The sequence below is a fragment of the Saccopteryx leptura genome, chromosome 3 (genome assembly GCF_036850995.1).
Source record: "Saccopteryx leptura isolate mSacLep1 chromosome 3, mSacLep1_pri_phased_curated, whole genome shotgun sequence".
In the NCBI taxonomy this organism is placed as follows: Eukaryota; Metazoa; Chordata; class Mammalia; order Chiroptera; family Emballonuridae; genus Saccopteryx; species Saccopteryx leptura.
Window position 1 is genome coordinate 35,687,560 of NC_089505.1, and position 15,391 is coordinate 35,702,950.

Consider the following 15,391-nt stretch of genomic DNA (forward strand, 5'->3'; position numbering starts at 1 on the left):
AAAATTCAGAACTGCCTGTCATCAAGATACTATAAATAAAATGAAAGAAAAGCCACCCACTAGAAAGTATTTGTAACACATATAACTAACAAGCAGTTATTGTCCACATATAAAATATTTCTATAAACCAATAAGAAAAAGATGAAAACCAAACAGAAAAAAATAGGTTAAAGTTGTGCTCCCAGCATTTCAGAGAAGAATTGGATAAACATATACTACTCACAAAACTTAGGGGATATTTCAAAATGAATATAAAGCAATAAAATATCCCCTAAGTTTTGTGAGCAGTATATTTTAAATAAGTATCTCAAAGGATAATTTCAGTAGTCCAGAGCATGTTAGCTATTATTTTCTACCACTAAAATGGCTAACACACTAAAGTCTGATAAAACAAAGTGCTAAGACGTAATGTAATTGGAGTTTATATGCACTGTTGGTGGGTGTGTAAATTGGTAGCAATTTGGCATTACTTTGTAAAGTTGACTATTTGCAATCATGTAATAGTTGCAATCCAAATCTGCTGGAAAGGACTCTTGGGGCCACAGTTTGCCAAACCATGAAATAGATCAAGGGATATTTGAGTATTTGGGGGAATGGCTGATGCTTTCAAATGATTAGGGTATATGATCCCCTAAAGAAATTTTCAGTAGATGAAATTGAAAAGGTTAGTTAGAGCCTGGTTTTGAAAAGCCTCATCTGTCATACTAAGAACTTTTGCCTATTCTCTTGAATGGAAAGCAGTTAAAAGAGTCATTTAATCACATTTGCATTTTAGGAAACTCATTCTGGTGGCAATACTGGAGATAAATCTGTGGAGGACTATATGGGAAGAAGAAAGTTTTTGTGAAGAAGCAAGTTGACTGAGTCTTGGTCTAGGGCAAAAAGCATGGAATGGAGAATTATGTACAAATTTCAGACATAACTTAGCAGTTAGACTAAATTGTTTATGAAGTAAGCGAACTCACGAACTCACTTTTGCTCAATTGAATAAATCTAAATGAAAAGCTTAATGAAAAATTTATATGTAAAATAAAATATTTGCCCTTCATCAAGTTACTATGAAATAAAAAATAGTAATATTTTATCAGCCTTTTACCTTTAGGTACATTCCAGAAATGTGATAGTTATTTTATTGCCTTTGCAAAACGTATTGTTTTATCATTTCTTCAGGATTTTATGGAAGTCTTAAACTGTGGTTTTAAAACTGAAACAAATTGATAGAATCTAAGACTATAAAATATTTTAAGCAGTATGAAATTAATTTTAAATATTTGTAATTTTAATCTGTACTTTTATTTCATAGTTTTTTAAAATCTTTATATACTTCTGCACTATTATTTTCTATATCATAAATTTTCAGGTAATAGCCATATATTTATTAAAAATGAATAAACTATATTCCAGTTACTGTTTAAACAAAATATGTGTGACATATGGCTGTTTTCATTTTTATCAATATAAAACTCTAATAGAACCTTTTTTTTTTTTACTGTCAACAATCCAAGACTAAGTAAGTTTCATAAGATCATATGACATGATAAAGCAAAATGACTTCAAAGGATCAGTGAGTTAAATAATACATGCTTTAAGATGATCATAAGGCTTAGATGTCCACTGTGGCAGACTAATTAATAACGTGTACTTTACAAAACTTATCATTATATATTTATACAATATTCTGTTAAGACTTTTTAAAAACTGATTTTCAGTAACGTTTGTAAGTTTTACTTTTTATATGATGGGCCCAAATGACTAACATTCAGACCATCTCCTCCCAGGACAGCAGCACCTATTATTACTTCTGTTAACCACTATTTCACAGTTTATAAAAACCTTTTCCATATTATGTCACTTAATATTCCTAAGAGCTACATGTATAGGCACTGATATTATTTTTATTTTACAGATACAATATTAACTCTAGGTAATAATAACTTGCTCATTGTCCCACAACACAGAAAGAAAGCCACTAAGAATCAAAATAGTGTCTTGCTGATACAGAATCTCCTATTTTCATGATGCTCAAATTTCCCTGTTCTTTGGTTTGGGGTTATATGGTGGCAGATGGTATAAATAGTTAGCCTTAGGAAGGAATGGCTAGCACAGAGTCTTGAAAATTCTAGAGACAACTCAGAAATGTTTGCATCAAGTAAATCCTATGCCAACATCCAAAACAAGCTATGCTTCTGATTTCTATATGGCAGTATAATCTACTGTAGGCAGCCTTAGTGTCATTCTTTTGTTTATTCAGCCAGTTCTTTGTTCTATTGCTTCTTTCCAAGTCTACCAGAAATACAAGGGCAAGCAAAGTAAGCATGGTTGCTGTTTTTCTGGAACAATGTTTCATTTTAACAGCGGTGGGAAGCCATTGGAGGGCTCTAATCGGTGGAATGACAAGATATGGTTGAAATCTTAGAAATCCTATGTGCTACACTTTCCGTTTTGATGTGGAACAGGCAGAAAGCAGTCAGGCATATAAAATAGGTAGGTGGCTGCTGTGTGATCTGGTTGAGAGATGATGTGGACCTGAGTTAAGGTTGTAGCAGTGGAGATGGAAAAAGTAGAGACAAGAAATATTTAGGAAGTAGCCATACTCTGTAACAAATTGTATGAGAAAGAAAAGTAACCACACTTCTCAGTTTGCCCAAAGCAATTCTAGTTTTTGACTTTTTCCATCCTATCATAATTATTGAGTTTCCCTTTTCAAAAGCATCCAAAATATAGATGATAAATCATGTTAATCCTGGAGATAAGGAGAGAGAAGGATTCAGGAATGGTGTCCAGATCTGGCTTGGACAACAGAAATAGTTGTGCCATTAACCAGAGGAGGAACTGGTGTGAGGGTAAGACTGTGCATTCAGATTTGGATATGGTGTATTATTTAAGGTTACTGTCTTATATTGGAGTGAACACATATACCGTAACAAGAATGAGATGAATTCATGGGTCGGAGTTGAAGTTAAGAGTCCTGATCCATGGGTAGTGTGATATATTGATTTACGAGTCATCAGCATGAAGTGATGAAAGTGGATAAAATCACCAAGGCAGAAAGAATGGAAAACAGTATCAAGTGATCAAGGCCCCTAAACCTTTGAGTAGTATGAACGTTCATGTAGGTCCTCATGCCTCCTGACCATTCAAGAGTGTGATCAAAAAAAGGCAAATGTATGTTCTTTTTGTTCCTGTAAATTGGTTATCAATCAAACATGATTTTAAGTTAATAAAACTGTAACTGGAACTAATTTTATCTCTTGGGGAAAAAAAACTGACTCCCAGGGGTTAGGGAGCATAAAAAAAAAACTCACTACTCAAAGGGCTAAAGAACTCAAAGCAGCACCTATTTTAAAGGAAAAAAAGAGGGGCTCACAAAGGAGATCTGGAAAAGAGAGGACAGAGTCTTAAGAAAACTGGGTGGTATCCAGGTACTAGAAGCCACAGGAAAGGTGTATTACTAGAAGGACAGAGTGGACAGCAATGTCAAATGCTATCAAGCAGTTGCATAAAATATGAGAATAGGGCAGAATGAATGATCTCAGTATCTAGTAAGTTATTGGACACATTGGTGGTGTTGGTTTGTTGACAGGAGACATAATCTCAATTATGGAAATTGAAGTAATGATTGAAAAGTGAGGGTTAACAATACTTCAGAATTCATTATAACTGAGGGGAAAAAAAGCAATAGTGAAATCCCTGAAAGATTTGGAAATATTGCAGGATGGTTGTGTGAGATCCCCTAATATATTGTACTCAAAGGCCTTATCTCAATATCCATCATAAAAATAGAAGAATGCTTTTGTATGATTGTAGCTAATAAGTTATTTTACCTTTTAAGTAAATTTTGAAGTATTTGTATAGGGTTGTTTTTTTTTTACCTAAATGTCTTAGTTAAATTATTTTTAAGGAGTGAGAAGAACACAATTTATGAAGTTGTCTTAACTATTTTTGCAAAAAAAAAAAAAATGCATCTTCTAAATTTGCTCAGTGCAATGAAATATTGCCTTAGTTTTTCCTCACTGTCCAGAGAATTATGCTGCTCTTGGCTTCAGAACACTGGGGACTCTCTGTATATTCTTTGACAGATTAGAAGGTAAAGATTTATGGCAAAGGAAAGCATTCCTGAAAAAGGTACCCCACATTGCCTTTGTGTATGTGCATAAATTATAAACAGAGCTCAGGAGTGTGGTTATTATAATAGTCCTTTGCTCTTTTTATTTTTTTAAGAAAATAAAAAATGCTCACTTAGGAGCTATTGCTTCTGTTTTTATAAATGAACCTTCTAAGCTTGAATGATTTTAAATAGGATATTTTTATTCCTTGGTTCTACTAGGCCAAGAACTTAGAAAAATAAACATGATTAAAGTATCTATAGTAAAAAGAAATTATGCAGACATTAAATAAAAATACTCAATAGTCATAGTAATAATAATAATAATTCATAGTTGAAGACTTTGAGGAGGACTTACAATCAAGGGTAAACATCCACCAAATCATATGTTCCTAGAGAGTTAGATTAACCTTCTGTATTCAAGTTCATTGATGATGTAGAAGCATTAATGAACAATTGCTGGCATGAGAATTGTAATCATGACACACAAGCATCCTTACCCAACCCAAATGAATGCATTTGATGGGGTTGTTTTCTTTTTAAACCATTTGGTAAATATTAATTGAAATCCAGTGTTTAGCCTGACCAAACAGTGGTGTAAAGCCAGTAGCCACGGCCACCATCATAGCCGCCTGGCCCATGCAGGTTCGCATTGGATTCGGACAGATGGTAATGAAACAACAGAGCCACGAACTAGTGGGCCATTATCTTTAATCCTAGCTTGTACCTGGTGGGCAAGTAAAAACACACACTGGGCTCCAAAACCCACTCATTCAGTGCTCACAAACCTACTGACTTATCCAAGTTTCCTAGAATCAAAGGTTTCTACCTCACCAGCCTTATTCTCCTTTGTTCCCCATCTCCTTCTCTCTACACAAACTCTGCACAAACTGACTTTTCTTTCAGCATTCCACCATCTTGGCTGCTTCTCCTGGCCTCCTCCATGTGGCCTTTCTCTGCTCTCCTTTCTCTGCTCTCTCCTCTAATGCTAATATCAGGAACCAAGAGAGAGCAAGATCCCGGTCTGCCCCACTTTATAGTATAGAAATCAAAACCTTTCATCCAATATACAAACAAGGAAGTCTCTGATACAAGGTCACTTATCTGAGACATAATGGGATTCCTCATGAGACTGCACCACCCCACATCATGCAATCAGTCAAGGGTGTGGGGAAAAGCTTAGTCTTAAAACTAAGCCTTAGGCTATAACAACCTGGCCTGCTTACAGCCTGTCCCCCACACCCAATACAAACTATAAGTGTGCAAACATATATATCATATTTACAAATTTATCTGACTAACAAGTGGTGAACTAGATAGTGTTGACCTGGGATGCTGAGGACCCAGGTTCAAAAACCTGAAGTCACTGGTTTGAGTAGGAGATCACTGGCTTGGCTGCAGTCCCACCCCCACCCTCACCCCCACCCCACCCAGTCAAGGCAAGTATGAGAAAGCAATCAATGCACAACTAAAAAGTGCTGCAACTGGAAGCTGATGCCTCTTACCTCTCTCCTTTCCTGTCTGTCTGTCTGTCTCTCCTAGAAAAAAATATCCAGTGTTTAATAAAGTCCTATGAACTCTGAATTTAAAGTAATAACACTGTTTTGCATAATAGATTATGACAGTCTTATACGCAGAATACAACTTCAAGGTTATTAGCACCTTGAGTCAGAAATTTCCTTTCAGATTGGGCTTTTTACTGGAAATATTTTTAGATTAACTCATTAGCCAGTCTATTTTGTTGAATAAGACTTTAAAAAATATTTTTTATCCTCTGAATTTGAAATTGCTTACCCATCATCTTCATGTCAGTTTGGTTATTGAATCACTAAACGAGCTAGTTTAAGGCTGGCTGTTAGTTCTTCACCGTAGTTTATGTTTGCACCTGTGTATATTATGAAGGCTGTTTGCTCCTGAGGGGCTTAGCAGTTCTGAAGATTCTTATGAAAACATATTACTTGTGTAATAATATCTTCAGAAATTGATCCCATAATACCATGTATTTTATTGAACTACAGTAAAATATTTAAAATATATTCACTTCATTAAACAAGAATTGATCTTTTAAAGAGTTTCAGAAACATTTAATTTTGTGAGTTATGTCAAAAAATCTAAAAGGGATAATTATCATTACTCTCTGAAAGCCAAGTGTAACATAAAAGCTGATGAGAATAAGCTTTAATTAGTGAATAATGAGAATTTATTGCCTACACTAAAGTTTTTTCTAGAGATTTCTGCATCAAACATTCTGTCTCTTTTCCTATTTGAAGCAGTAACTGCGGGAAACCAATCCATTTTGAGAGTTACAAGCAATATTCTTTTTAGCTTTATATGCAACTTTAAAATATATTTCCTGTCTTCATTATATGTGTGTGTATTTCTGTTTTAAAATATATTGATTTATTGGGTTGACATTGGTTAATAAAATTATATAGGTTTCAGGTATACAATTCTTCTGTATTACCTATTTATTTCTAGTTACTCCTGGGAAGAGTGATCTCCAATATACTTAATATATGTTTTGATGACTTGAACCATAATGTATAGTTTAAAATGTGGTAAACATTGAACTACCTCTATTCATAATTAATGAGACTGGAAATTCCCTGCAGCCCAGTGTTTGGAAAGTGTCAAGTTGCGGGGCGGGGACCATTACTAAGGAAACAAGCTGAAGTGTTGCTTTGTTTGAGAATAATGGTTGCCATATACTGGTCCATGTGGAAGCTTTATCCTATCCAGTTGAAATAAGCTTAATTAAGACAAGTACAGTGAATTGTTTGTTAAGTTAGCCAGTCCCTCTAACACTTTTTTTTTCTTCAAACTGTGTCTCATACTGATTTAGCTTTAAGTTACCATTTTATGAAATAATATTACATTAGATACATTCGTTCTTTTTACTTTCATACCAGGAAAGATTAAAAGGACCCTGTGTTAGTCGCCTTTTAAGTGTAAGTGGCTGATCTGAAACCTGGAGCAGCTACGTAGATGTGCAGACCTAGGGTGGAAGCAGAGGGAGTGGAGGGAAGAATCCAAGAGAGAGAATCTAAAGAACAAACGATTGGAATGTAGAAGAATGGGTTATTTCCAAAAGGGGATTCTCAAATTATTCATTGGAAAGATGTGAGGTTAGATTCAGAGATTGACTGGTTGTTGTTTTTTTCAGTCACCATCCCTTGACACTGTGTTAGTGGCTTTAAGACAGTTTCCCAAATGTGCTTAATCCTAAAACTCACCTGCGCTCTTTGCCACACATATTCTTAGCAGGAGGGGCTATGGATCTGGAAACGCTGAGACCTGCTACTTTAGATAATAGAAGATGTGTTAGGTTTTTTCTCTGTTCTGGAGCTATTTATAATCTTTCCTCATCTCTTTCAGTCTTACATTTTATACGTAAAGGATAGCTAATACTTTCATTGCTAATTTTCAGGATAAATAAGGTAAAACTAAAGTGTCTTACTGAGGCTTATAAATTGATTAAGGATTATAATTTTAATATGTATATATATGGGAGTGGTTCAGGAATGAATGGAAGTGAAGGTATACAAAAGTATTTTCTAAAAGATTTCCATCGTGTCAAAGTTTCGTTTTCTAAGTTTATTATCCGGATTTTATATGTTAGGAAAATGTGAAATATTTCTTGATGTTCCTGTTTTACTTTCTTAGTCTTTTTATACCCCAAACTAACTCTGCATTTCAATTTTTATATACCAGATTATAACCCCACAGCTTGAGCAATGAGACTAGGCATTTTTTTAACGTAACAATTTATATCCCAGACAAGTGCCATTAACACCACTTTAAGGGACCAAGCATAGCACCTTGCACTTGGGTGAAGAGGGATCTGCTGAATGAAACAAAAAACAAGTGAATCTTTAAATCTGACCCCATCTTTTTCCCGTGTACTATCTGCGGAACCTTGTGTTCTCACATTTAAGGACATTCGGAGAAAAATAGTTCACCATTTCCTTTGATAGTGATGTCTAGATGTTGGTTTTATTTTTGTGTGTCTGTTAACCCCTATTCAGAACGCTTTTTCCCTTAACTTGACCCTAAATCTCTTATGCTGTAGTTTAGCATGCTTCTGTATTTATATTTTCAGGTTATTTTTATTCAAATGAAACAAGTTGCCTTTTTGTAATGTTGTGCAATTTTCTTTTCATGATAATTTGCTTTTAGTAACTATATATATGTATATTTTTGGTTCATTTAGCAGCAGCAACAGAAGAACCAGAAGTGATTCCAGACCCAGCAAAGCAGACAGACAGAGTGGTGAAAATAGCAGGGATTAGTGCTGGAATCCTGGTGTTCATCCTCCTCCTCCTAGTTGTCATATTAATTGTTAAAAAGAGGTATGGCCTACTTTTTGTTCTCTCACTCATTTCTGTCGCTAGATTTCAAACACGTTTTTGTTTCCTTCAGCTCTTTTAAATTAGAGAATTGAATTTAGAAGAATTGCATTTTAACCATGTTGTCAGCATCTGAGTCTATTTCTTGTGCTCCTAAAATAAATTTGTATTGATTATTTGCAGTTGAATTTCAGATATAAATATCTACTTTTGTCACATTAACCTTGAAATTAATGTATGAATTTAAATTTCTTGAATGCAAAGGTACAGAAGATTTTAATTTATTTTGTGCTTCAACTGTTATTTATTAAGAATGATGTAATAAGGATTTATCAAAATGTTTGGGTGATAGTCTAAATTACTTTGTACACTATTTTTCTAAATAATGGCTATAAATAAGGTATGAGAAGAAGATAAACATTTTGTGAAATTGTATATTAAATATTCATTGACTATTTTGGCACTTTAATATGAAAAGTCAACTTTTAAAAAATTGAGCATTAGTCTTTTGCTATATCAACTAATATCATCATCATCTGGAATTATATAAAGATATTAAGACCCACTAGAATTTAAAATGAACTCTAGTCTGGAGATTAAAGTATACTCCTGCTGAAGGACACTAAGTATATAGTTTTTATAATTTGAACTTTTTAAATTTTATAATATTTCATTATCGGTCAGGCATTGTCTTAAAAACTACTACAACTCTCCAATCCTTTCAATCACACGTTTTAGATAATACAACAATTGGGAAGGACTTCTTAAAAACATCTCTACATGCAAAGTACAATCCTAAAATAATTTTGTGTATAGAAGTGTTTGTAATTTATATATTATATTGAATAATATAATGTTGATAATATTAAATTAAATCATAATATACTATTATGATTATCATTTTTTACTCAAAATAAATCATTAACAATATAGATAAGATTCATTCTACATGTTTAATGATTCCATCAGAGCTTATTTTAATGTATTGCCTCTTTACAATTATTTCCTGGAGATATATTTGTTGGAGAAGACACATCTGCATTAGAAACATTAGGTATGCATTATAGTGTTTGTGTTAAATTAGCTACATACGTGCTTTCCCCAATAGCGCTTTCTCTTTTTGCTGTTGTCTATTTACCTCTGTGGCTGGAAGATATATCATTTTTGAGATAAGAATATTTAACTACTTTAAGTATACAAATTTGCCAAGTCAAGATCAATAAAATCATTTAATATAGCCTCCAGATCTTATGCCTCTATTTTAGTATATATCTATACTACACTAAACAGTTTAGAGAATTATTTCAGCTTTGCTTCACAGTTAAGATTATTCCAGTCACTTCAAATTGGACATGGGAGCAAAACATAACCTTTAGATTATGTCCTTACTTAGTTAAAATTGGATCACATTATCAGTTTAATTTTTTATTTGAAAACAGTTGTCTGTCATTGGGGTTTTTCTTATTCATTGCCTTCTGATTTACAAATAAACAAAAAAAATTGAAACATAAATCTCATAAAGAACACCAAAGCAATCTGTAAGCATGATTTAGGAGAAGGGGGCAGGATATATTATGACAACTCTCTAAAATTGTATAATGTAACATTCTTTTTTGGTTCATATCTTAAATAGTTGGATAAATGAGCCTCAATTTAAATGTTGGCGTTATCATAGTTATGCTTTCATTGATTGCCTTTTGGTAGAGAGCAGGCTCAATTAGGGCTTTTGTTTCTCTCCCTTATTACCTCTCTGACTAGGAAAAGTTGAAATTTTATAGATAAAGTTATATATTTAGATATATTACCTTCCATTATACAATATTATAGCTAAATTACTTGGATTTTTACTTATCTAAGCAACTTTGTAATGGCTTTTACTCATATGTTGTATGTCACACATGTATTCTGTATGATTTAATCACAACTATGTTTATTGTACATACACAAAATCATAGATAGTATAACAGTATTGAATAATATCAAATTTAGGGAAACAATTTTAGTAGATACATAGTTACTCTTTTAAATTTATACACAAATTTATAATACATATCATGGAAAGGCAAATTCTTTTAGGTTTTTGTGATATTTATTTTCATGAGAAATTGTTCAGTTTCCCAAGATTTTATCCGTCACTGGAAATAATATAAATAGATGTATTTCTCATGTTGAAAAACGTTCTAAGTATTCTTGGTTGTTGTGTAAAGAAATGGTTTGGGAATTAACTTAGTAAAATTCTACAGCTGAGGGTATATATAAAGTAAGTTCCCAGGCTAAGAAAAGGGATATTGCATCTTTCAAAACTCAATGCCATTTTTTTAATTTAATCACTGAATTATTTCCAAATGTTTGCCATTATTTCATTGGTTATGTACTATATTTTAAATGCATAGCATGAATATTTTAATAATTCCAAACATAAATTTGAAATTATGTTTCAATACAGTAAATGTTTGTGCATAATATCACAGTCACATACATCTACTGTAGACATATTTTTGTGTATATATAGTGTGTGGTGCATACATATATTCACATAATATATGTACGTACCTGTGTACCATTAAGATATAATGACTTGTTTATAAAAACTTAGGTGTCATTTTGCATATATTCTATATTAACCAAATAGATTTTTATGTTTAGTATCTAAAGAAAAATAATCAATTTAGTGTACAAATTCTATACACAGCTGTTCCATCTGTCATGACATTTAGATGGTAATGGATGATATGCTTTACTGCATGTTGAAGATACACAATCCATTTAATTTTTCAATTACTTTTTGGCTATTAAAAATGTCAGCATGTTGTTTTCCCCAAAATTATGTATTTAAAATTTTATTTTCTATTGCATATTTGTCTAATTGCATGGCAAAAGCTATCTAATCATGGTGCATGAGCAAATTGGAACCAAAAAAGAAACATTGATTTTGTTTTATTTTATTTTATTTTTAACGCACATTTTTCTGCTTTATTGAATGTGACAGAGTCACGCTTTTCATTCACCATTGCTTCTCTTTTTCCACTGTCTGTGATTTGCTTGCCAGGAGGAGCTACTATTCTTACTCCTACTACCTGTAAGTAGAAAATGGGTGATATACAACTTTACCTGTGTTAAAGATGCAGTATCCCTTTTCAAAAACAAAACAAAAGAAAAAAAAGAAACAGGATGTTTGCATTTTGGTGACATTTAAAAATATTTTTCTGGGCTCAAAAACTGTAGTTTATTAACTTATTTTGTTAATCTTTTTAAAAAGGGATATTGTATTTCTGTATGTTCAGCTACTTTTAATTTTAATTTTCAATTTTTCATAAATAGCCTTAGTCTACAGCCCAAAGCATCATTTATTTACTGAAGTCAAACCTGTACCTTAGCAATATACGGCACTCAGCTGATAGAGTTAGTAGTTTTAACTCACTAATCCGTATCTTTATGAAACATTGTTATATTTGACAAAATGACCCAAGTGATACACTCATAGAAAAATGTTCCAAAGTGCCTTCACAGAACGAAAATCACGTGAGGATCGATTGTGAGAACATGTCTCCACATTTTCAGGAATCCAAGATGGGTGATAAATTCAAACAGACACCTTTGGTCTGGCCATCTAGGAGTCAGTATACTCTTAACTAATGGATAAAACCATAATGTTATAGTGACAAAGAAAAAAATAATTTTTAAGGAAGAAAAATTGTTTATTTTCACTTAAAAACTACTATTTGAAAAAAAACAAGACCAAAATGGGTAGAAAACCCCTTCCTCTTACAAAAAACATACATAGGTGTCACATATCTCCTTTTCTCTTCCACATTCTTACTTAGCTCATCCTATAATTATGTATGAAATGCTAATTTGGATCAAGATGGAGTATATTGTCCACTAGATTTCTGTAATCATTTTTATTTTATTATCTCTGATGCCAGGATATTCATCCAATCTAAAGGAATGATACAACAAAATATTCATGGACATTGCTAGATCAATATTTGATCCACCAACTTTTAAGTCTTAAGGATTGTGATTACGTATGTTTGAAGCATAAATCCCATACTATTTATTTCACTAAATAAATTTAAGTTAGCTTTACAACAAAAGATATTGAGTCTCAATGACTATAACAGAATTCTGCCATCCTTTTTAAATATTATAAAAATTTGTTTCCTTAAAATCTCCTAAACAAGCAGGTGTACATTAACAATGCTCCTAGCTTATTGTGATGAATCATAATATCCTTGTTAAATCATGTTGAATGAAGCCAAAGGTAATTAACTGTACCATTTCATACAATGATGGAACACTTTTCCTCTTTATAGCCCACCCATATATCCACCTGCAGAAGTTTATGCTGTTGGCTGCTTTGATAATGAAAGCCATTTGCACATCTGTCAAACTCAAGTAGTTGCAAAGTGAATTGCTTAACTGTCCTGAAGTGCACATTATATATGCTTGTTGCTCAGACAGAGACAAAGCATCGAACATACAGAAATCAATAAGTACTTCATTATGAGAATGTCAATAAGCATCCCATTATCTATATATTGATAATTTTAGAAAGGAATTGCATTTTTAATAGATGAATAATATTTCAGTATTCTAGACTAGGTAATATGTTATGATACTATTACTGTAATACCTAAGGTGACTGGTATTATTAATCGTAATTAGAAAGAATGACACGGATATATGCTTTTAACACCTGCATAAACATACATAGTGAAGCTAATCCAAATTAGAGATGAAAAAATAAATAAGTAAATTAGATTATAATTTAAAAGTAAACCATATGTGATCTTTGAGCTAACATGCATTGACATCATCATAGTAACTCCCAGTTCTTGATCAGTTTTTATTTGTTTTATAATAACCTAAATTTAAGCCTACCTCACAGTATTGTTGTGAGAATTAAAGTATTAGAATCAAGCTGATAATGCATGGGGCAAATATTAGCCAAGCTGACAGTCCCCTGTAATTTGACAACTAACAAAAGTGTGTGACTGAACAGTAAAGATCCTTCATTATCATGAAAACATTTACATGTCATGAGTTTGATAGATTTATTACTTCATTGTTTTCCGTAATCATGAAACATGTATAAATTATATATAATTTTTGGAATAAAACCTCAAAGTTTAAACATGCTTTTTCTATTTGCTTTGAATCACCCATCTTCAAAGTGTTAACATTTTTAATCCAAATTTTAAGTTGGGTTATTTTTATCCAATTCAATCTGTTAAATTTTCTGAGGAATTAATTTATTCTTTCTTGTTGCTCAACGAACAAACACTGGAAGTTATTCCTTAAACCCTCTTCTTTGCTGTTTCAAATTTTAAAATGGCAAAACATTTGTGCTGAGTTCACATTGCTCTTCTCAATTTTGTAACAATTAATGTTTAACTCCTACAATAAGTAGATGCTTTATATTATAGTATACTTTATAATGCGACATTGAAAGTGTCAGTGACTGGATATATTGAATAATATAAGAGTATAGGCCTGGAAACCAGGTCATTTTGCACTACTTATTAGGATGAATAACTGTGGGCAAGTTATTGAACTTGTCAGAGCCTCCGTAAACTCATCTATACAATTAGAATTGTCATGCCTTTTCAGCAGGTTAATCTGAGAATTGAATTATCAAATGAAAAGTGTGAGGCATATAGTATGCCTAATCCAGCCATTCCACAAGTATTGACTGAGTGTGTGCTATGTGCCAGACTCTGCTCTAAGTGCTAGGAATATACAAATGGTTCTCTTCCCTCCATGGAACACACTGAGGGGAATCAATTAAAAGGACACTTGCAATGGTATGTGTTGAGTGTTATTAGAGACAGAAAACGTGGTGCAATAAACGCACCTAGCAGGGAAACCTAACCTGACACAGGTTGTTGGAATTAGTCAGAGAAGCCTCCCTGTTGAGGTGAGATGGAATAAAATTAATCAGCTGTTAACCAACTGTTAGAACATTGTAGGTCAAAGAACAAATATTCTATGTGACATCACAGAGGTAATTTTGGGAAGTGAAGTCTACGGACTAATTATGATCTGCTGATTTTCAGTTTGTTTCTTCATACACTGTTTCAAAAAATAAAAGCACTTGAAAAAAATCAGGAAATTTAACATAAATATTCAGATTCATTACTTTAAATACAATTTAAAAATCAGAAGCTCAGAACTGGGAAAAATGCCACTTCGAACTTAGACAAGTTGCCCCTACACTGCTCTCCAGGTCCTACAAGCGCCACCTTTCCATACTGTGTCCTAACCACTGGCTGCAGCACTCATTTCCAGTGCCTGTCTGAAACCTGTAAGCATTTCGGGGAGCTGACTGCCTAGCCTAGGAAAAACGATAAAACTTTTTCAATGAGTAGAGCAAATACTGCTAATAAATGGTGGTGCTGGTAGCTGTAGTAATGGTGTAGTTAGTGGTAGTAACGGTGCTGGTAGTTGTAGGGATGGTGTAGTTAGTGGTAGTAATGGTGGTGGTGGCTGTAGTGATGGTGTAGTTAGTGGTAGTAATGGTGGTGGTGGTGGTGGCTGTAGTGATGTTATAGTTAGTGATAATAATGGTGGTGTGGTGGCTGTAGGGATGGGTGTAGTTTGTGGTAGTAATGGTGGTGGTGGCTGTAGTGATGGTGTAGTTAGTGGTAGTAATGGTGGTGGTGGTGGTGGCTGTAGTGATGGTGTAGTTAGTGGTAATAATGGTGGTGGTGGTGGCTGTAGGGATGGTGTAGTTAGTGGTAATAATGGTGGTGGTGGTGGTGGCTGTAGGGATGGTGTAGTTAGTAGTAGTAGCAGTGGTGGTGGTCATAGTTCTTATGCATTTATCATTGTTTTCTTACTATTAGTACTGTGAATTATTATTATTTTCTCTTTTTTTAATGCCATGTTGAGCCTTAATGTTTAGTATATGACTGTCTTATTTAGTGTCAGATCTGCT

General features: G+C 33.1%; 1 protein-coding gene across 6 annotated transcripts in view; it reads left to right on the forward strand.

Annotated features, from left to right (window-relative positions):
• Nucleotides 1–15,391, forward strand: part of PTPRK (protein tyrosine phosphatase receptor type K) — a 573,924-nt gene that overhangs the window by 521,118 nt on the left and 37,415 nt on the right. For 4 of the 6 annotated variants that reach the window (XM_066373278.1, XM_066373272.1, XM_066373275.1 and 1 more), the window contains exon 14: nt 8,316–8,454. In XM_066373278.1, the coding sequence (XP_066229375.1) occupies nt 8,316–8,454 (139 nt within the window). The remainder of the gene's footprint in view (nt 1–8,315; nt 8,455–15,391) is intronic. The other 2 variants (XM_066373273.1, XM_066373276.1) reach the window with 1 other exon arrangement.